Raw genomic sequence first — 22723 nt, forward strand, 5'->3', positions numbered from 1 at the left:
ATTATAATTAAAATGGCAAAAACATTTGATTAGCTTCATAATTCTGTAAAATAATTCAATTTGAAATTTATTTGAAAAATGCAGTTCTCATGACATCAAATCATATCATGTCATGCAAACTTGACAAAAGACAGGATTCACATTTCCCCCTCTACAGAGAAGGATGCCATTGCTCACATTTAATGGGACAGTCCAGTGATATTTTAAGAACGTCGCCCGCTCCTATCTGTACAGCCATTTCCATCTGCCATTTGAAGTCCGGTGAGGAATGTTTTGCTGTCAAGGTTAATCTGGTTGAAAAAGTTGAAAAAAACCCCGTCTGGTCCGTGATTTGTGTCTGTCACGTTACAAAGGGAAACGTACCCTGATGATTCACTTCAATAATGTATTTGTGCTCCTTGAACGCAGCTGCCACTGAGGGCCAGGCAGGGAAAAGGATGCCTGGGGGCTCCTGACCTCTGACTGTTTAATGGCTTGTAAAGGTGTCAGAGGTTAAATAATGTTTCCACTTACTTTAACGCCGACTAATTGTTTGTATAATTTTTTGGTTTGCTCGGGTGAACAAGTATGACTTCACAATTTCAATTATTTGTTTTAAGTAAACACGAAAAGTCTGACAAATTTGCCATTTGAAAAAAGATAGCTATGTTTTGCAAGAGTAAATTTAACTTTAAAACTTGTTTTGTCTCAATTAATTTAAAATTCATCGGTTTCTTGCGGCCTATCATAGTCCTCCCTACGGTAGTAACTTAATAGAGCAGTCATAATAGCCAAATAAAGAACAACAGATATTTAAAATGTTAGCAAAAATAACAAATAAAAACATAAATAATGTACTCCCCATGCGTTCAACAGTCTCGACGGACGCTCACGTCGTGTTACAGGAAGCCGCCTGATGTGGACCGACGCCGGCCTGCAGCTGCTGACGATGAGCCGAAGGGAAGCGCGAGATGATGGGTCTATTCCCGCACCGCCGGGGCTCGTGCGGGTTGGCTAAGGCAACACGCGAGGGTCAAAAGGTGAATCAGCCCGGAACAGGCGAAAGAGCAGCGGTGCTGCTGTAAGCACGTCAGATTCAGAAAACATTAAACTTTCTGTTATATTTTAGAATTAATCAAGGAAGAACGTTTCTCCCGAAGAACTGAAAAAATTATTACGGGACCAGTAATATCTAAAGGTAAATAAAAATAACAGTTTTAAAGACTCCACTTCCGGTGCACGTAGTTCTAGCGACGGTACAGGAGCAGTGGCCATCCGGCAGAGCGAATAAACCTTTATTCTACCGGTTAATCCACAGTTGTCCCATTGAAAGAGAGGGACTCATATCTCTCTTTTGAGTAGAATGCAGTACAATCTTCCATCAATGAACAACGTAAACTAAATTATCATTAGCAAAATCAGATAAGTAAAGTAAAAAAGTAGTATCAACTCAGAGAAATGAACCTTTATCATTCCAGCAGTACATCACATTATACTACAGCAGTTCTGCTCCTGTATTTTTACTTTTTTAGATTAAATTTCAACTGTTACCACTTAGTTAATAGCAAGCAGTAGAAATTAGTCTATTTAAATTGGTTTGATTTCTAAGAAGGTGTTTTATTTTAGGGGGGGGGGTTTACATCAAAAACTCTTGATCATGAACAAGAATAACAACCGTTGACTCTAAATTGTAATGAAGTGTAAAGTAGAATGAAATGTAAATACTCAAGTCAAACAGAAGCAGCTAAAAACCTATAGTGAAGTTAAGCACTTGAACAAATGTGCTGCAATACCTAAACGACAGGGAAAAACCCTCTCCCCACCTGCATTATTATCAGTTGTCAACTTTGTACCCAAATGTATCCAGCAATAAAAATATCCCCCATAATTTGCATTCTCTACGCATAGTGCCTGTGGTGTGGTATGCATCTGCCTAGTGAGACTTGACATTGACGCCTGTAGGCCGCCTTCATTATGTAGCCCTGCCCTACAACTTGAGGGACCTGCAGTAACCTTTGTAAATTAGAAACATTTAGAAGTATTGACTACTTTAATAAAAGTCTATCAAACTGAGTTAATGTAAAATATTTCATTCAATAGACAGAGACGGTATTTATTTTAACACCAAACAAAAAGCGCAGTCTCCCCAAAGTGGCAAATCGGTGAAATTGCACCTACTAGAGGAATTATAATGAAGTGCACATGAATAATAACTACAGTACTATTGTATGGAGCTTGTGCTGGAAAAAAAATTTCACATTACATTTTTACATATGCGCCCAAAAAGTGTCCAACCTGCTTTCAAAAGGCTTAGGTCATTTTCATGGGCAATACTTCAATATATCCTTCAGTTCACACAGAGTAGAAGAGCTACCTGTGTGGACCAGGTTTCACTGCACAACACTTCATGTGCCCAGATGTCTCAGCTCCAGGACATACGATGCCAAGGACTTACAATTGAAGTATGAAGAGGTAGGGAATAGATGTTAATGTAACCTGAGGCATCACTTGACACTCAACTGCATCTGGAACATCTGTTGTGACAGGCCTTGTGTGGTTTCGATTCCTTCCCATCACCTCTGTGTACATTTCTGCTGTCGGGCCCCGCCTGCCTGTTGAATCTGGGGGCAGTTACTAAAAACAAGCCAGGTAAACCAGCCATCTCCATCTAGTCAACAGAACACGTGTTTCACATTTTCCCCCCATGGCTTCTCCTCTAAAAAGGTGCCGCAGTTTATGGTCAGTATGAAGATGCCGACAGACATTTTATGCGCAACATCAAAACACATCATCACCACTGGACAAGAACCTTGATACACTTGTATCAAGTCACACTTGAGAAAATAAATAAAACAAACTTAAGCATGAGGCAAAATGTTAGTTTTGGCTCCTACAGAAATTATTTTCTTCATATATTTTTGATAATTTATTTTCTCTAAATAACCAGGGCCTGTGGGGTCATTTTCCATCTCCATGAATGCACCAAATGTTTAAGTACTGACAGCACCAACCACACACCAACAAAACAACGGATTACATCCTAACCCTAAGCCAGTTTGACCTTTGGCCTTTGAGGGCAAGGAATACACACGTTAGGTGATAAGTGAAGCACAGGACCTATTGTGCAGACGGTCTCCTTGTCCATTTATTGACTTCCCAAATGATCCATTATGAAGTGATTTACGAGGTCTACCACCACCCCGCCAGCCACTTCTAAGGCCAGCGGGAAGCTGTCTGCACCATTCAGCAGACATCTGCACCAATGGACCTGCATTTGATTTATCAGAGGATGGACGGAAACTGGCCCACACCACCTCTGGCGTTTGTTCAAATCCAACAGCAGTTAGGAAGCAGTTATAAATGCAAGATGTCACCAGTGGGGTCAGACACAAAACATATAGATTGGGCTTGGCAGGGAACAAGGAAAACATGACCAGACACAAAGATGAGAAAAAGATAATTTTTATTCCATGTATTTTTTTAAACAATAGCAAAAGATTTTCAATTTTTAAGAAAACAATAACACCTGAAAAACATCCTCCAATACAAGCAAGGAAGCCAACCATGTACTTACACACTTTTTTCAGTGACAGTAGCACCACCGCAGGATAGCTTGTCTAGCAAATGACCATGTCTTTCCTCTGTCCACTAATGATTCATGGTTATTATGCTGGTCTGGCTCTTTGATTTCTCAGGCTTTTCCTGTACTGCATGATGAGCTTCTCCACTTGGGGTCATTCCCACGAGACAAAGCCTTTATGAGGCAGGGCAACAAACGTTTGAAGCACTGACCCCAGCCCAGTGCAGTGTTGTAACACATGAGCTCCCATCCTGCTCACTGACTTAAAACAGGTATTATTCGAGACAGAAATCTATTTCGTTGTACTGTCTGGGTGTTGCATGACAAATGCATCTCTTTATAACAAGTATACGCAAATGAAAAATCGTCTATTTTTCATTTCACTTATTTAACTGAATTCTTTTGAAGAATTCTTAAATTTGGCTGCTCTTGAAAGAGGTAAATAAATTAATGTGATCCTGAAGTAATGCTGATGAAGGTCAGCACCAGTGGATCGGTATCACCGCTACACCAACTGATCACTATGCTTTATGTCCCTGTGATTAACCTTGTTTGACAAATACAACTCAGGTCAGACTCGAAGGCCTGTGTTTTAAGCTGAGACCCGCTAAAATAACAACACAAGAATGCAGAGCTACTCAGGTGCATCGTGTAACTCAAATTCTAAAGAACTGGAGCAAATCACCTATTAAACTAGTCAACGCAATCATGTAGCTGCACAGACAGCTCACACAAACTGAGCTGGAAAGGTTGGAAGCTCAGTTTTGATAGACAGAAGGAGGAAAACGATTTATTACGCCACAAGAAAATAAGGCTTTGAGAAAAAAAATCCTTCAGTTTCTTTATCTTTAAATAAACAACAAAGTTAATCAGCACACTTACCACCTATTGTACCATTGATGCTAACTGTACACAATGTTTGAGTATGACATTTGATTTGATCAGAAAATGTATAAATGGTAAAAACACTACAGTTAATATCAATGCAATGATAGATTATGAAAGAACTACATAAAATTAGTCATTCAAGAGATTATGTAGAAGGGTACTCAACTGGTGCTCACAGAAAATGTAATTTTTCTTTATTTTACGATTGTGCCTGTTTTATTTTAAAGTGAGTCAGGTGGATAGAAGTGTCAACCAACCCAAAATTGACATCTACTGTAATTCATGACAATCAATGTTATTCAAAGGCTCCACATAGTGCTGGTCCACACAGGAGCCAAATATTGAGAGATTTTGGACAAATATTGAGAGGTTTGGACAAACATAATAGATATAAACCTCTCTAGAGAGCAAACCACAGTTCTTTGCAAATGCTGAATTGTCTGCCCTCAGCAGCGTGATCACACCAACGTCTGTGTACCTGGGATCAAGACACCAGTCCATACATCCTCCTAAAGCTCAGAGTTCAACCGGTATCAGCTCTCTCACTGTATATCGACCACAGGCTGATGCGCTGATCCTTGGACCCAGCAGCTAGCAGTCTTTGCCTGGGATCCTGGTGGTTAGAGAAGACCACAGATTGCACAATGTCAGTGTGGTACTGAAGAACAGCCAGTGGTCTCAGCTTCTTCCATCCAAACACCCGCACCCGATGGTCCCAGCCCGCTGATGCCAATAGTTTACTGTCTCCCCTGATGCACAGCTGGGAAACTCCTGGGTTGACCAGCATCACGGAGTCCTGGAACTGTAAAAGCACAAAGAGGAAAAGGATCACCGCAGGTATTTAACAGATTAGAACTATGCACCCTTAGAATGTGTTACATCGCTTCCCCACTAGAAGAAAATGCAAAGGATGCTGAATAGCAGTTTTCTTGCCATAATCAGCAAAATCTAAAACCAAATGAACCTATTGTTAATGCAAATAGGAAGACAAAAATAATCAGACAAACTAGGTCACTGACTCGATTAATCACTGCCGTCTAGGAAACTGAGGCCAACACAAACACTGCAGGGAAAGACTATCAGCTGATCTGATGACTGAAGCTCAAGTGTGAAGATGTGTGTCTGTTGAACCTGGCTGTAGACTCTTGGGACTCAATCATCGACCATAAAACATTATGCACGAGGCTGCAAGCAAATATCTCTGCATCCCACTATTTAGTTTGGAGTGTTGGAGGCCTGTTCTGGAAGCACAACAGGGCTTCAGTTACCTTTGTCACAGTTTGCAAGGAAGAGAGACCATCTCACTGACATGCTTGTTTGCCAAGGCCTTGTTGCTTCGAGCGTCCCTGATTAATTCCATTCAAACTGAAAGGTTTGGTCAGCAGAGAAGAGTCCCTGAGCACACTTCTGTAACATTTGCCTGCTAAAGATTAGGCACAGCTCCTTCTGCCTCTAATCTACAGTGTCCCAAGGACTGTATCAATCTCTCGAAAAGGGCAACATTCTGACATGCTATAATGAATGGCGGCTAAGATCCCTATCTACATGGCCTGCTGAGGTGGACATTCCAGGGAAGAGAACATGCTCCTCTTGCAGATCTCTGCTGAACCTGTGGATCTGACACCAACATCTGGATATGGCAGACAAAATCAAACTGGACAGCGTAAAATTGACTTCATGACTTGTATCTGGGGAAACTAATGATCTTGAATAGGAGGAGACGGCAGAGAATTTATCTGCATGCTCCTGTTCCGGGCAGGAACCATCCGTAAGCTGCATGTGGAAGATATAAGCCAGGTACTCATAGCCCAAGTGGATAAAGTGGAATGCAAGGGAGAGAGGGAGCAAAGGGGAATGTCATTGATCAAAACAGAGAGAGAAAAGTAGGTTTCAACGGGTAGTGTGACTCATAGTTTTACCCCAACCATCATCGCTGCCACTAGTGTGAACCAGAGTGTGGCCAGTTAGACCAAACAAGCCAGATTCGCTGATGCAAAGAAACCTAGGAGGTGAAAAATTGTTTGGGGCTTTGTTATTACCTCAAGAAGTTGGTATGCCCCTGTCTCTCTCCATCTGGTTTGCATTAGACTCCTGATAATGATGGGTTTAAGTGTCTGTTTTTGTTTGTTTTTCTTCCCATAGTTTGTGTCAGGAAAAGGCATTTGTTTCATTAAAGGGTCAGTTGTAAGTAGTGTATGGCTGATGGTCTAGTAATGGTAATTTAACAGGGCTGGTGGGTTTTTACTTTCTACGGTCGGAGAGAGTACAAAAAAAAATTGTGAGATAAATAGGTGACCCACAGAATTTAAAATCAGTGCCCCTGTGCAGCTCTGCTGGTTCCAAAGAAAACAGTGATCAGTGTTTCTGCCTTTAATGCACCAACTTATGGCAAAACTGCCGTAACTGCAGATGAGTGGGTTAATTCATTGGTTAATCAACAAAGTAACAACTGTTTAAAAGGATATCATGATTCATATAAAAAAAATTCAAAGAGCTTTGGTTCTGTTTCTTAACACTGTTTTATATAATTGCTAGGGGGTATGTTTGAGTTCTGGATTATTTGAAGAAAAAAAATATTTGTCATTATATTCCAAATGTTTATAGACTCATTCATCAATTTTTTGATTATTGCAAATCAACATTATTTCACACACACACACACACACACACACACACACACACACACACACACACACACACACACACACACACACACACACACACACACACACACACACACACACACACACACACACACACACACACACACACACACTCATTCACAGCATAATAAAAAATACAGCTCTTTGTATATCATAGATTTGTAAAAACATTAGCGTTGGAATGACTAGACTATTAGTAATTGATTTATCATTAATTTAAAATCTTTTGGCATTAGATTGTTTTCACATTTCCAGGACTTGTGTTATATAACTAACTGGCTGCTTCTTATTTACCACACAAACATTAAAGTGAAAGCAATTATCCTCTCAACACACTAATGAAAGGAAATATGTTTCAGATCACGTCAAACTGTTTCTTCAAGCAAAAATATCAACTGGTTGTACCTTGTTTAATGTGTTTTTTTTTCTTAGTATCTATTGTGACTGTAACTGTTTTCATTTGATGATCTTCAGATTCTGGTCTGCTGATGAAACAAGAAATCTGTCATCACTTCTAGGTACAGACAAAAGATATTGGCAAAAGAACCATTGATTCATAAAGAAATTATTTCAATGTTATTTCTCAATGTTCTCCTGTCAAAATTATTTTAATTTGATGCTCTTCATTGGCAAATAGCAGCAAGATCAGCAATGATGCTTACTGTACATTCACGAATTTCATGAATTACAAAGAAAATGTTAGAATATGAACTACTGTAGGTCTCTACGCATAATGAAATCCAATCACCCTAGCTGGGGAGTCCATTCTTGTTTTATTTCATGCCCCATTCTTCTTTCCCTTGTTTTCTTACTATCGCACTATAAACAGATCCTGTATTTGGGCATAATCCTTATATTTTTTGCCTGAACACTCCTTTCTTGCCTGTGTTACAGCATGTAGACACACACACACACGCAGCAGGCAAGCTGTCTTCACGCCAGCTTTCCCAGCTGTCAGGCGGCTACCGTCTCTGTTCAGCAGCTGGGTCCACAACACTTTCTTTGGTCTATGACAGATCAAATAAAAAAAACCCAAACAGATAAACGAAAAACAAATCACTGTAGGATTTTCTTTTGCAGCATCTCTTTGAGAGTGGAAATGTTCAAAAAGAGCATCCACTTGTCAGACCTCACTCAAGCCTCGCACCCGTTTTTTTCCCCATCCTCCCTCAGTCTTGGCACAGATCTTGGCGTTCACACTCATCTATTGAAACGTCCCATCATCGCTCACTCACTCAAGCCTAGCAGCTCGGAGGATTTTCGCAGGTATTTCTGACACACCCTGTCCCTGAATCATACTCCACAGCAGGGAGATTACAGGCTTTTGTCACCGTGCCTGTCAGAGCTTGGCTTCAGCTGACAGGAGATGAACGTGTCAGACAGGTGAGCAGTCCCCCTTTAGAAAAGAGAGACTAGGAGGAAGGTTGTTCAATGATCATATTTATGAAGGTAGCTCTCTCGGATACAGCACACTGAGGCTGATATGATCTTAACCATACTTTAAGCCATGCTTGAAAAACATCATAAAAGACAGCATGCAAGTGGTTACTAGTGGGCAACAGCAGAGATACTTTCACACTGAAGATGAGGAGCAGGAGTTCCACCTGTGGTGAACTGTCATCAGTTGCTAAAGTAGTTTGCCATCAGTCATGCTTGATTTACACTACTAATCGGGCTCTTTCTTTACCGCTCTCTTGATTTCCAGTCTTTTTGTTGATCCTGGAGGAACTTGTCACTGAACTTGTCAATAGATTTGAGTGACCGCCTAAATATATGTCCTTCTGGCTTAACAGCCTGTAAACTCAAACACCCACACCCTCATAGTTTCACACTCACACATTCCCAAAAATGTAAGATGGAAGGAAAAGAGAAAAAGGCTGAAGATGAAGCCTCATTACTCTGAGGAGATATCAGGCCAACCAGGTCAAACAGCAGATAAAGGCCTCTGGGAGCCATGTGTAATACATTAACCTCCAGTCCTAAGGGTATCTGTCTTTATCTGGCCTTGATAAGCTCACTTCACAGCCTTTCAGCTTCACTAAATCATAACTGTGCTGTGTTGTGTCACATCCAGTTTCCCCTTCATAGCACAAAAAGCATCTATCTTGCCGGCTAGTTCCACTACACTGGTCTATATCCCGGGTGTAATTTGTGGGAAGTGGGATGCTGTGGTACTTATAGCCTCCTCAGCCTTTATTGCAGCCTCCCACTGTGAACTACTGTTCCCTTTACTGCAGATGTGTTTTTTGTTTGTTTAAGGGGCCTCCGAGGTTTTGATATTTTTATTACCTCTCACGGGTCATCCGTCAGGACCCAGGCCTGGGCTCGCCACCCGGCAGGATCCCCCACCTCTTACTTCTGCCACACAAAAATACTTTTGTGGGAAGAACCGTGGATAGCTGTCTGGACGTCACACTGAGCTGCACTTCAGGATAATTTAAAAGCCCCTGTTGGATCTTTTCCCTCTCCATGTGTTTTTTTCCTCTCATCCTCATCCTGGATTATATGCCGAATATTTTATTGCTTAAACAAAATAAACCAAATAATCACTTTCCCCTTCTTTGGTACAGTGAATCAGACCTTTTGGTAGTGTGTTGTTGGATGCATTTTACACTGAAAACATGGAGCCTTGCAAATACTTTCATTTTTAGAACGCTTTTGACAGAATAAAACCCCTTCACTGTGCAGGAGCACTACATCAGTCTCAGGTTACCTTCAACCATGACTCATGGGGTTGGATGCAAAATGGAAGCATTCCATTTTGCTCATGAAATCAAGAGAAAATAGTGTCAAATAAGACCTTAAATCATCTGAAGCACTGGCTGTTATGTGAAATTAATCAGGGTATAATGCTGATATGATCTCTTTTGTAATGGCAGCATATTGTTGTGGTAAAGCAGTTAGGTTGTCAGCTGGACCATTTCGAAATACTTGTGTGTTATCAGAACTTGACGAGTGGAAAGAAGGTTTGTAAACACCTCTATTGTACAGTATGTTATTTTTTTAATTGCTATATTAGAAAAGAATAAATGTCCCTTTTACTATTACCATTACCCCGCAATGGGTCATGTGACAGCGTCACTGTGTGTGGTTTGATTCTGGACTGATGGTCCAGTCCTTGGCCTTGCCAAAGCCATGTAACTAACAGCTGATTTATGGCAACAGGACCCCTGCTGCCCGCTTCACATTTGCTTGTTCAGCGGGGGTCCAATCGAGGAAGAGAGAACTTCTCTCATCCCAGTTCCACAATTACCTCAATCTACTGTAATATGTGCCATCATTAATTAGCCATGAAGTATCAAGCTAAAGAAAGACTACTGGAACAATATCCCATGGGAACATTTCCCCCAACCACTGTCTTCATCAGACCAATCCCATACCACCCCTCTCAAGATGTGCTCTGCTAACCTGCAAGTTGTTCTGTCTGTCCAGTATCCATGAAGAGAGTTTCTTCTCTGAGGAGCCAGATATGCCCCTCAGATGCTTGGGGTCAAAGGCCAGGCACATGACAGGCTCAGGGTGTGCTTTGACCTGGCACAGCTTGGACCTCTGGGTCACATCCCAGAGTAACAGGGACCCATCCTCGTATCCAGCCAGTAGTAGGGGCCCAGGACCTGAGTCTGGCTGCAAGTGATGGAGGATGATAAGAGAAATGCGGAACAGTTAGATGAGAAGGACAGAAGACAACGAGGAGAGTGAGGTAAGATGTGAAGTGGGTGTTATGCAGTTAAAACCACAGGAACCACTGTGTGATGCTGGAAGCTGAGCAGAGCAGAGGTTATCATCCTGGAAGCTCCCGTTGACACTTGGAAAGACATTGTGGGCTCCATTCATCAGCCAGCTGCTCTCTTTCCAGACCTCCATTACACCACTCCTCACTCTGGCCCTCATCTATATTAGTGAGCCACACTCTATTGCTACACATGCATATAGTAAAAAAACAAAGTGAAAAATATACTTTATATTTAAAATTGAAAGTTCTTGTTCACTTGCTTCATTGTTTTGGACTAAGAATGCTCTTCTTGTATTGTTATACATAGCCTTAACTTATTGCTGAATTGACGGATTAATGGATTACTCAGCTCAATTTCCAGATTGCTCTGGCTCTACACGCCTCACTCATACTCTCAAATAAATAAAAAAAACCACATGAACAAAAAACATTCTATAACCTTGCTTCATCCCATTTTTTCCAAGGGCATACTGTAAGATCCAGCCGTTTCCAACTGGGAAAACAATTAGAGTAAATCTTTCAAATGACGTGAAATGAAACCAGATGTACAAACACAAACATATCAGATGCAAAACCTAAATCATTCTACCTCTGGTAAATATAGAGAGAGCAACCAGCAGAATTTTGCTATAATGTAGGCATGCATGTAAAAAGGCTAAGAGAATGGTAACAGGTCCCACCTGTTCATGGTGGGAGTGGGGACCTGGATTGTTCTTTAATGTTGTGTATAAATGTATAAAAATGAAGTAAAAATGGATGGTCAGTGTTGTTTTGCCTCTGAGCAAATTGGCAAAGAAGCAGGACAGAATGAAGTGTAATGAATCAATAATTTCAATAAAGTGCGTGACCTTCGAGTAATGTATTTAAAAGCAGTGAAAAGCAGCTAAAAGAAAGAATCAAAACATCACAGAAATCCTTCTAACAGAAGTGCTAACAAAAATGTTGTACCTCCAAGAGCAAGATATGAATCACCGTAAGAAGGAAGGGATATGATTGTTTTTTGCATTTTATTACATCATTACTAGAGGGAACCCATGGAAAGTCAACGATAAAACAATAATATCAGACTTCATACCAAACATATGACAATTGTATTGGTATTATAAACCAAGCACACCCAACGTAGTCAAAAATAAATGTGGTGACGTAATGACTTTGTGTGCCATTCAGAGTGTAGACATGTATGCTGCTGTGTTTTATGCTGGGGCCCTTTTGTTTGTGGAATGCCGGCTTGTCCTCTATAGTACCACACTGTGATGGAATTATGTACTGTGTAGAGGTGAAGTACTGTCTTACTATTACTCCCTCCATAAATGTCTTTGTTATGGAGCTGTTGCACAATCTCAATGTAAAAAGGCTACGGATTACCCCACAGTCTAGCTTCTATTCAATTAAAATGTGACATCAGACAGGTATAGATGTGTGGAGGGTAGAGTCAACATTGACATCACTTCACTGACTAAATATGTGAATGAGAACTGATAGAAACTTGAGAAAAGAAAGGGATAGACGAGGAGGGAGAGACAAGGTGAGAACTCATCCATGTCACTTTTGTGCAATCCCACATTTCATCTAATTAGCATGGCTAGTGCTGCCTAATACAGTCGACTTTATGTCCACATATGCCTAGAGCGTTATCCAAACAAAGATCTGAACTTTCCATAGACTAAACGACTTCACACTAGCCTCTGGAAGAATATATTTCAAAAGGACTGCAAGCTCCCAGTTCCAGCATACACTCAGTCCTGACTTGTGTCTTTGCTTCAGAACACCACCAGACATTCAGAAGAGCAGTGCCCTGCAAAAGCAAGGAGGTAAAGAAATGTTTTCCATATGTGAGAAGGGGCCAAGGTTTGCCATCCTTTCATCCATCTTCAAGTCCTCTTCTCACTTAACGCTCAATTTTTCTCTGTTTCCAGCTTTGAACAAATTATAGACAGAGCTGTGTATTCCTTCCAAACACATCAGCGACGACGAACACTAAGGGATTATGAAAACAAATAAAAACAAGTGAAAATCAGTGGCCCTTACTTGCCAGCAGGGCCCAGGCTAAGCGTTCCAGGCTAGGGGCCCACCATTTCACTTTAAGCGTAGGACCTCCTTGATTAATGATGTCATGGGTCGGAGGTCAGAGAACCCTGGGTAGACACCTAATTCATTATATCCTCCACAGACCATTCTACAAGAGGGCTCTCTGCTGGAGAGGGGCAGGGGCTCTGGGAGCTGATTCATCAACACAGAGCAGCTGGAAAGACAGATGGATGGAAGCTGCTTGAGGAGTCCAGACCAATGGAGAGTACTGATGCTGCATGATCTCTTAAATGGCTATTAGCTGGGCCTCAACCAACCAATAATCATGCATACCATTTTTCCTTCTTGCCATGTCCATTATTTACTTGGTTTGTCTGCTTGTCAGCAGCCTTCCACTAAAACTACAGGCACTGGAAGGAATTCCACAAAAATTTGTAGAAGGAAGGGCGAGGTTGTATAAATGAGGTTATAATTACTGTAACTCAAATGAACAGCATAGTACAGTACGCCCTCGTGCCTCGCAGGTAGTGTGTTCCAGAAACCACACGCGATTAACAAATTCCTCGATAGAACGACAAACTATGTTATTATTTACGGTAATTTATGAACCCTCCCCGTATTGACATTAAACCATCTTCTATCTACTACCTTTTACCACACTCTTATCGACTGTTTAAAGCACTTTCGTGTATCACGTAAGTCCGAAAATCACGGAACATAGCGCACTTCTGGATGCCGTCAGCCAATAGAGTGCCCGTACAATATTGCGTGACTGTCTAACAAAAATCCGCGATGAGGTGAAGTTGCGAGCGTTGATGCGCAAATGTGTGAGGGTGCACTGTATTCATATCATTAAGCGAGAAAAAATATTTCTTATTTGTAACGATTCAATCAATCCATTTATGTTGCTTTGCTATGGTGATGTTATAAGGGCCACCAGCAGGCTGGGTGCCACTATGTTGTACACTGTAAAGTAATCCTGCAACAGGATGCTTCACAGAATGTTCATAATGTTCAATTTAAATGTGCTGCTATATTTAGTTTATGAACTGGTAAGGCATCCAATCTGACATTTCATTTATATTTTAATAAGTCAGAATACCTGAAATACAATGTAGCCGCAAGAGGACACAAGCCAGTGTCTTATTGTGCCAGTCCCAAGCCTGGATAAATGCAGAGGGTTGCGTCAGGAAGGGCATCCGGCGTAAAACTTTTGCCAAATCAAAGATGCGAATCAAACCTATGACTTCCATACTGGATCGGTCGAGGCCCGGGTTAACAACGACCGCCAGCGGCACTGTTGACCTACAGGGCGCCGGTGGAAATTGGATTACTGTTGGTCAAAGAAGGAGAGGAGGAAAGTGCGTTCGCATGAGGAAAGAGAAGAGGAGTGCCAAGAGTATAGGACTAAGAGTAGGGACGTTGAATGTTGGAACTATGACAGGAAAAGGTAGAGAGTTGGTTGACATGATGCAGAGGAGGAATGTAGACATACTGTGTGTCCAGGTGGAAAGGTAGCAAGGCTAGAAGTATAGGAGCAGGGTTCAAGTTGTTCTATCATGGTGTAGATGGGAAGAGAAATGGAGTAGGAGTTATCTTGAAGGAGTTTGTTAGGAATGTCCTGGAGGTAAAAAGAGTGTCAGATAGAGTGATGAGTCTGAAGCTAGAAATAGAAGGTGTGATGTTCAATGTTGTTAGTGGGTAAGTTCCACAGGTAGGATGTGAGCTGGAGGAGAAGGAGAAATTCTGGTTGGACTTTGATGAAGTGATGCAGAGCATACCTAGAAGTGAGAGAGTTGTCATTGGTGCAGACTTCAATGGACATGTTGGGGCAGGTAACAGAGGTGATGAGGAAGTGATGGGCAGGTTTGGTATCCAGGAAAGGAACGCAGAAGGACAGATGGTAGTTGACTTTGCAAAAAGGATGGAAATGGCTATAGTGAATACTTTCTTTCAGAAGAGGCAGGAACATAGGGTGACCTATAAGAGTGGTGGTAGAAGCACACAGGTAGACTACATCTTGTGTAGACGGTGTAACCTGAGGGAGATCAGTGAAATGGTGGAAGCTAAAAAAGGAAGAGTGTTGCATGACTTTTAGGAAGGAGTTAAGACAGGCTCTGGGTGGTCAGTGGGTGCTTCCAGATGACTGGAAAACTACAGCTAATGTGATCAGGGAGACAGGTAGAAGAGTACTTGGTGTGTCATCTGGAAGGAAAGTAGATAAGGAGACTTGGTGGTGGAACGAGGAGGTACATGAGTGTATACAGAGAAAGAGGTTAGCTAAGAGGAAGTGGGACACTGAGAAGACTGAGGAGAGTAGAAAGGAGTACAGGGAGATGCAGCGTAAGGTGAAGGTAAAGATAGCAAAGGCCAAACAAGAAGCTTAAGATGACTTGTATGCTAGGTTGGACAGTAAGGAGGGAGAGACTAATCTATACCGGTTGGCAAGACAGAGAGATAGAGATGGGAAGGACGTGCAGCAAGTTAGGGTGATTAAGGATAGGGACAGAAGTCTATTGACAGGTGCCAGTAGAGTGCTGGGAAGGTGGAAAGAGTACTTTGAAGAGTTGATGAACGTGGAAAATGAGAGAGAACAAAGACTAGAAGAAGTGACTGTTGTGGACCAGGATGTAGCAAAGATTAGTCAGGATGAAGTGAGGAGGGCATTAAAGAGGGTGAAGAGTGGAAAGGCAGTCGGTCCTGATGATATACCTGTAGAGGTTTGGAAGTGTCTAGGAGAGGTGGCAGTAGAGTTTCTGACTGGGTTGTTCAACAAGATCTTAAATAGTGAGAAGATGCCTGGGAAGTGAAGGAGAAGTGTGCTGGTGCCCATTTTTAAGAATAAGGGAGATGTGCAGAGTTGTGGCAACTACAGAGGAATAAAGCTGATGAGCCATACAATGAAGTTATGAGAAAGAGTAGTGGAAGCTAGACTAAGGGCAGAAGTGAACATTTGTGAGCAGCAGTATGGTTTCATGCCAAAAAAGAGTACCACAGATGCAGTATTTGCTTTGAAGATGTTGATAGAGAAGTACAGAGAAGGCCAGATGGAGCTGTATTGTGTTTTTGTAGATCCGGAGAAAGCTTATGACAGGGTGCCCACAGAGGAACTGTGGTATTGTATGAGGAAGTCTGGAGTGGCAGAGAAGTATGTTAGAGCGGTGCAGGACATGTATGAGGACTGTAAGACAGTGGTGAGGTGTGCTGCAGATGTGACAGAGGAGTTCAAGGTGGAGGTGGGACTGCATCAGGGATCAGCTCTGAGCCCCTTCTTGTTCGCTATGGTGATGGACAGGCTGACAGACGAGGTTAAACAGGAATCTCCATGGACTGTGATGTTTGCAGATGACATTGTGATCTGCAGCGAGCAGGGAACAGGTGGAGGAGAAGCTAGAGAGGTGGAGGTCTGTCCTGGAAAGGAGAGGAATGAAGGTTAGCCGCAATAAGACATAGTACATGTGTGTGAATGAGAGGGAGCCAAGTGGAAGAGTGAGGTTACAGGGAGAAGAGATCAAGAAGGTTGAGGTTTTTAAGTACTTAGGCTCAACAGTCCAGAGCAATGGAGAGTCTGGAAAAGAGGTGAAGAAGCGTGTACAGGCAGGATGGAACGGGTGGAGAAAAGTGTCAGGTGTGACGTGTGATAGAAGAGTTTCAGCTAAAATGAAAGGAAAGATGTACAAAACTGTGGTGAGACCAGCGATGTTGTTTGGTCTAGAGACAGTGTCACTGAGGAAAAGACGGGAGGCAGAGCTGGAGGTAGCAGAGATGAAGATGCTGAGGTTCTCTTTGGGAGTGACCAGGATGGATAGGATCAGGAATGAGCACATCAGAGGGACAGCACATGTTAGAGGTTGTGGAGATAAAGTCAGAGAGGCCAGACTGAGATGGTTTGGACATGTCCAGAGGAGAGATAGTGAACAAATTGGTAGAAGGATGCTGAGTTTTGAACTTCCAGGAAGGAGGCCTAGAGGAAGACCAAAAAGGAGGTTTATGGATGTGATGAGGGAGGACATGAAGGTAGTTGGTGTGAGAGAAGAGAATGCGAAGGACAGGGCTAGATGGAGGCAATTGATTCACTGTGGTGACCCCTGAAGGGAAAAGCCGAAAGGAAAAGAAGAAGAAGAATACCTGAAATACCAGGTTTATTCAGAGGTACTTGTTTTATTTGTGTCAAGTCAGTTTTTCTTACAAAACAATGCCATTTGTTTTGGGATGTTTAAAGATATAAAGAAAATAAAGATGTCTATGGAGGCACAATAATAAACAAATATAAACAATAATAACAATAATTGCTGAACCATTAGATTAAATCAGTTGAATTTTACTGTGTTTTGAAGACAAAATTAAGCAGTTTTCTATTCTAAGCTTTTTCAGGGCTAAAACTAAGGATTGTTTCCTATATTAATTTGCTGATTATCTATCTGTTGAATAAACAGTAATCATACTATAAAAAGAAAAAAAATAATTGAAGATGTTCTCATCTTAAAATTGTTAATGAAGATTTTGTTATGTAAAACGAAGGAAATGAACTACAGGCATTTCAGGAGATCAACAGTGATGTTGGACGGGCGGCACGGTGGCGCAGTGGTTAGTGCTGCTGCCTCACAACACGGCGGACCCGGGTTCGAGTCCCGCTCTGTGCGGAGTTTGCATGCTCTCCCCGTGTCTGCGTGGGTTCTCTCCGGGTTCTCCGGCTTCCTCCCACCTCCAAAAGCATGCGCTTCAGGTTGATTGGCCGGTCCCAAATTGACCATAGGAGTGAGTGTGTGTGTGAGTGGTTGTTTGTTTGTTTCTATGTGGCTCCGCGGTACACTGGCGTCGTGCCCGGAGTGTCCCCCGCCTCACGCCCTGAGACTGCCAGGATAGGCACTGGCTACCCCGCGACCTGCGTTAGCGGATTAAGCGGGTTGGAAAATGAATGAATGAACAGTGATGTTGGACGTTTTTGTTTTGAAAACATTCCCAATTTAAAATATTTTACAGTCTCACTGATCAAACTAATCTGACTCAATATCAGAAGTCATGATTTTAAACATTTGACCTAACAAAGATAAATTTTCTTAAGAAAGGACACAAATAAAATTTGAACCTTCTAAAAATTTTCATTCAATTTGTAAGTAAGAAAAGGCTGCACTTATCATGTCTGTGGACAAATTAGATAAGATGACTATTCTGAAAACTTATCGTATCAATGGTTGTAGAAGTGAAGAGGGGCAGCAATCTAATTGGTGGCCTTCAGATTCAACCTGGATAGCAAAACATTTCCAACAAGTGAACCAAGGCATAGAGGACAAAACATGCGTGACAGATGAGATTATTAAAACTTCGAAAAGCTGACAGTGGACTGATTCTTCAAAGGTTACTGGACAGAAAAGCATGTTTGTTCCTCTATGAGATCTATGGGGCCATTATGCCTCATCTGCACAGTGTGTTGCGGTTGTCAAAAGTGGAAATATCAAATGGTATTTTCAGGCTAAAGACAGACATTTGGAAGAAATGCATCCACAGATGCTTTAGGTAAGGATGCGGGAAAACTTAAAGCCCACAAAAAGTGACATCCATAGGCTGTTGCTCATTCACTCACATCCCAGGACTGCAATGGTCTACCAGCAATGACACATATGAAAGGTGAGAGATGTGTCTCTTCTCAGGTTGAGTTGATCCAAAAACTGTTCGGAAACTTCTGAGATCACTTTGACTGCACTCACCTTGGAGAGCAGCTCCTTTTCATTCAGAATCATTTTGTGGCAGGAAACATCCCCACATTTTCACAGGAAGACAGCCAGATCTACAAATGGGCACATAATTGATCTCTAAAAATTCCCCAAATGCTGAGGAAGCATCGTGAGTTCCTATTGGTTTTTTTGTTTTTCAGTTTTGTGCTCCCTTCTTTTAAGTGATCACTAGGCTCAGATTAGACTACAATACATTTTATTTAGATCTCCTTTGAGGAGTTTTCAAAGAGTCAAGTATTTTATTACGGCCCATATCAATGCATCAAACATTTATTACATCCTGCTTCAAAGCGGTGATGTATTGTGATTGTCAGTGTTTGTGTTTGTCCGTCTGTTCGTCCATCCATCCGTTTGTTCGTATGTCTACCAAATATCTTCGCAACCGTTGCAGATAGAGAGATGAAACAAAATGCATATTACTCGGGCAGCAAAGGGGATGAAAATGAGATGATGATCTTGAGAAAAACTGTTCAAGTTCAAAGTTCAACTTTTGTATACTCAGGAACCGAATAAGATAGAAAGACGAGGGAGAAGGCCAGTGTGAGTGAGACGGTAGATCAAAGCCAGTGCAATGATCTATGAAAAGCACTAGTTTTGATGCAAGTAGGGCAGGGTAAAATTTTGAATTCAGGCGTGTCGCGGGATGTTGCAGTCTGTGACTGCATTAGTTCTTGTTGCACTTGTTTTCCATGAGTCCTTTAAGAGCAATGTATTTTTTGTGTATTTGAGTTTATTAATAATGTTATATCTTTACCAAAACTGCCTTGAAAATAGATGAACAACAAAAACAGATATGTTTTAATTTAATAACAATACAGACTAAGTAGGGGAGGAGGGCTAACTTGTTGGACCTCTTTAAATTAGAGCCTCCTACCTCATTGTCTCAAAAGAGTTGATGTAATGGACCTCATACACATAAGGTCAGTGTTCTGAATATTTACACACCGACACTTTGAATGCATTTCTGTTTTCCTCAGTACATTAGATAGACCTTTATTCGTCCCACTGTGGGGAAATTCCCATGTTAAATATTCAAAAATGCAGCTGTAACTGCAATTTCTTAAGTCCTCTACACTTTCTTTAAGTTAAGTAACCCAAGATGCATCTGTTTTTATTTGTTACGATTGTTTTGTTTGGACTGTAGCTACAGGAGCTGCTATGTGGCTTTATTTATTAATGATGTGTGTTGTGCTATTTTGCTTGCTTTGTACAGTAAATTTAGTCCTTTTCAATTAATTTCAAAAGTAATAATTAACACTTGGACAGGAACTACAGCTGAATCTTTAGCTCAACTTGAGATAACTAATTAGTGACAAATAAATGCTGAATGTGAATTTATTGTGTATTCAGAAAACACTTCTAAGCCATTTCCGTACAGGGTAAGTCATCCAAAACCATGAACACAGAGAATAACAGTTTGTTCACTGATGTGGTCACCACTGGCCTCAGGCAGGCACCACTTCCACATAAGGAACCAATAGTTTCCTCCGGTTTTCGTCCCTGTTCTCAATGATGTCATGGCCACGAGGCAGTGAGGTGATGAGCTGAGAATGATGGATATCTGTATAGGAACATTTCCTTTTCCCCGCCAGCCTCTGTTCACATTAAAAGCCTTGCACATCATACATCAATACTGTACCCCTGGCCAAGCCTTGCATCCCCGCACACGTCAAAACCCACATGTGGAGGCGCTGTCTTCCTCCACATCCGCTGCATTGTCCACGGCTTTTCATGATCAGATTCAGAGACACCAGATAGGTGTGTTGCATTTAGTAACAGTCCAGCATGAGAACTCAGGTCTGGGTGGGATTTTGATGAAGGGAAGCTAAATTGAAAAGAAAGCGTAGTTTAAAGCCGTATTTAATCTTTTTCATAAACTCAGTCACAGAGGGCTTAAAGGTCGATGATAAATCTGTTTTTGAGTCTGTCTTGGAAATAATGGTGGATAATCACTCCCCATCTTGATGGTCAAAGAACAAGTTCGTTGTCAGTGGATTCTTACTCTGTGTGTGTGTGTGTGTGTGTGTGTGTGTGTGTGTGTGTGTGTGTGTGTGTATGTGTGTTTGTGTGAGAGAGAGAGAGAGCGAGAGCGAGAGTGAGACAGGGTGGAGAGAGGGCTAACAGTGTCAGCTGTTGCCTCCTGCTGTGTGAGGTTAAGGGAACTGTGAGCAGCACATGAACATTTGATGGGAAAGGCAACATGAGCATTTTATTTCTTAAGACTGACAGACAGAGTGTGAAGTTTGAGCTGTGTGTGTGAAAAAGGGTTTTTGTGTCTGCACAAACACACACACTGGGTGTTTCTGTCTTTTCACATTGCTTGTACCTCTTGAGTCGGTCAGTCAGAGTAAAATATGAACACGGCTCGGCTTTGAAAGGAATCAGCCTGAAATGATTTAGAATTACCTGGGCCTTTAGACTTTGAAGTCAGACAGCTGCCTGTGCCGTATTACAATGATATTATATAATTTAAAATAATATAATTGATCATTATGTTTCCTGGCAGTCAACGCTGAACCAGCATTAGTTCATAAATCAAATGATGAAAGCTGGGCGGAACACTGAAATCAAAGGGATTGAAAGAAAAGCACAAACACAATGTCAGCAAGCATGTTGAGACACAATCTGCTCTGCACGTCTCTATAATAATTTCATAAACACAATGTCACCTTCAAAGTTTTTGTATTTAACCTATTAGAGTACCTCTAATTAGTATTACAGGAATACAGGAACAGTCTGCACGGGCCAGCATCCCTCTGGCTTCATAGTAATAAACTATGATTTGATTTCTGTTGCCTGTAAACTGTACAGCTCATGGAATTTATTCAAAATCCTCCACAGTCTTGTGAAAGTCTTAAACCCCACTCTGTCCCCTTAAGCCTAAATCCCAAAGAGGTAATAATTAGACATAAAAATAATTACAGTTTCTCGTTAATGGCTGGAAAAAAAACTTTCAACAGCATTAAGAAAAACAGAACACAAAATTTTTGCTGGGATTGGATGTACAGCTGCAGGCTGATATATGGCTGTGAACCCCCAGCCCTTTCAAACGCTCTAATTACAGAGTTAGAACTCCCCGCCAGTTGAGAGGAAATGCTCGGAAAAATGTCCCAGAAGTCAGTGAATTCTAATTCAAGTGTATTTTTGTTTACTTTTCCATTATTCTATCTTGTCATTGGCTGTTGGCCAATCAGAGTAAAGCAGGTAAGTATTGAAGAAGCATCATGTAAAACAAGAGTGAAAAAGAAGGTTTTGATAATGGCTGCCAAGGTGATGTCAGGCCTGAGATTTAGTTATAGAGGGATATTTCCAGTTGGGGGGGAGTTAACTGAAAGCACTGCAATGATTTTTATAAATGATATTCGACAGGAATCTGGTGCTTACCTGCCACAGTTTTATACACATGACCATTCCATGTTTAGCATCTGGTACCAGACTGCAGACTGGGGTCTTACTGGGAAGTTCAATAACCTTGACCTGCATAGAGAACATGACAATTAGATAATAAAACTCACGAAAGAAAGCTCATTCAATTCCATATTGCCAGTGCTAAATTGCTAATGAACAGTAGGTACATCACGTTTATTTATCTTAGTATGTTCAGCATTGTAACATGGTTGTATGCTACCACTTTGGGGAAACGTTATCAATTTCATATATCAAATCTGCTTAGGAGATATCTGGCCGAACTACTATGTGTGTTCTGCCAAGTTGAGTATCACAAATGGGACAGTGGAAACAATCTGCGCATATTGATTCTATAGAGTTGTTGGTTACTGCTTGTGGCTCACAGCTTGTGGCTACAGTAGCTGCTGCTAGCATAACACATGTGAATATCTAATAATAATAATATCTGAAAATCGCTTAGTTCCACACTAAATCTGTTCAGTTTGTGTGTAAATACAGTATACGTTTGAGTTTGTCAAAATGCAGTATCCTAAGAGTATCAGGATAGCATACTCTAAATGGACAAATATTTCAGTGTGTAAACACTTCTCAGGCTATTTGTTTGCTATCTCAGCTATGTAGCAGAGAAGTAAGAGGCTTACGAGACTTCTAGATTGTGAAAACAGCAGCTGAGGAAGGATCGATTACGACATAGAACAATAGCAAC

The 22723-nt window shown here is 41.4% G+C and overlaps 1 protein-coding gene across 4 annotated transcripts in view; it reads right to left on the minus strand.

Moving 5' to 3' along the window:
- Positions 1–3443: 3443 nt before the first annotated feature.
- The window catches only part of gnb1l (guanine nucleotide binding protein (G protein), beta polypeptide 1-like), a 35182-nt gene continuing 15902 nt past the window's right edge, over positions 3444–22723 (minus strand). For 3 of the 4 annotated variants that reach the window (XM_068311701.1, XM_068311702.1, XM_068311703.1), the window contains 3 exons: positions 21994–22086; positions 10519–10734; positions 3444–5249 (listed from right to left, as the gene is read on the minus strand). In XM_068311701.1, coding sequence (XP_068167802.1) covers positions 4971–5249; positions 10519–10734; positions 21994–22086 — 588 coding nt within the window. In that variant the 3' untranslated portion in view covers positions 3444–4970. The remainder of the gene's footprint in view (positions 5250–10518; positions 10735–21993; positions 22087–22723) is intronic. The other variant, XM_068311704.1, reaches the window with a different exon arrangement.

Source organism: Antennarius striatus, chromosome 3, assembly GCF_040054535.1.
Source record: "Antennarius striatus isolate MH-2024 chromosome 3, ASM4005453v1, whole genome shotgun sequence".
Classification (NCBI taxonomy): domain Eukaryota; kingdom Metazoa; phylum Chordata; class Actinopteri; order Lophiiformes; family Antennariidae; genus Antennarius; species Antennarius striatus.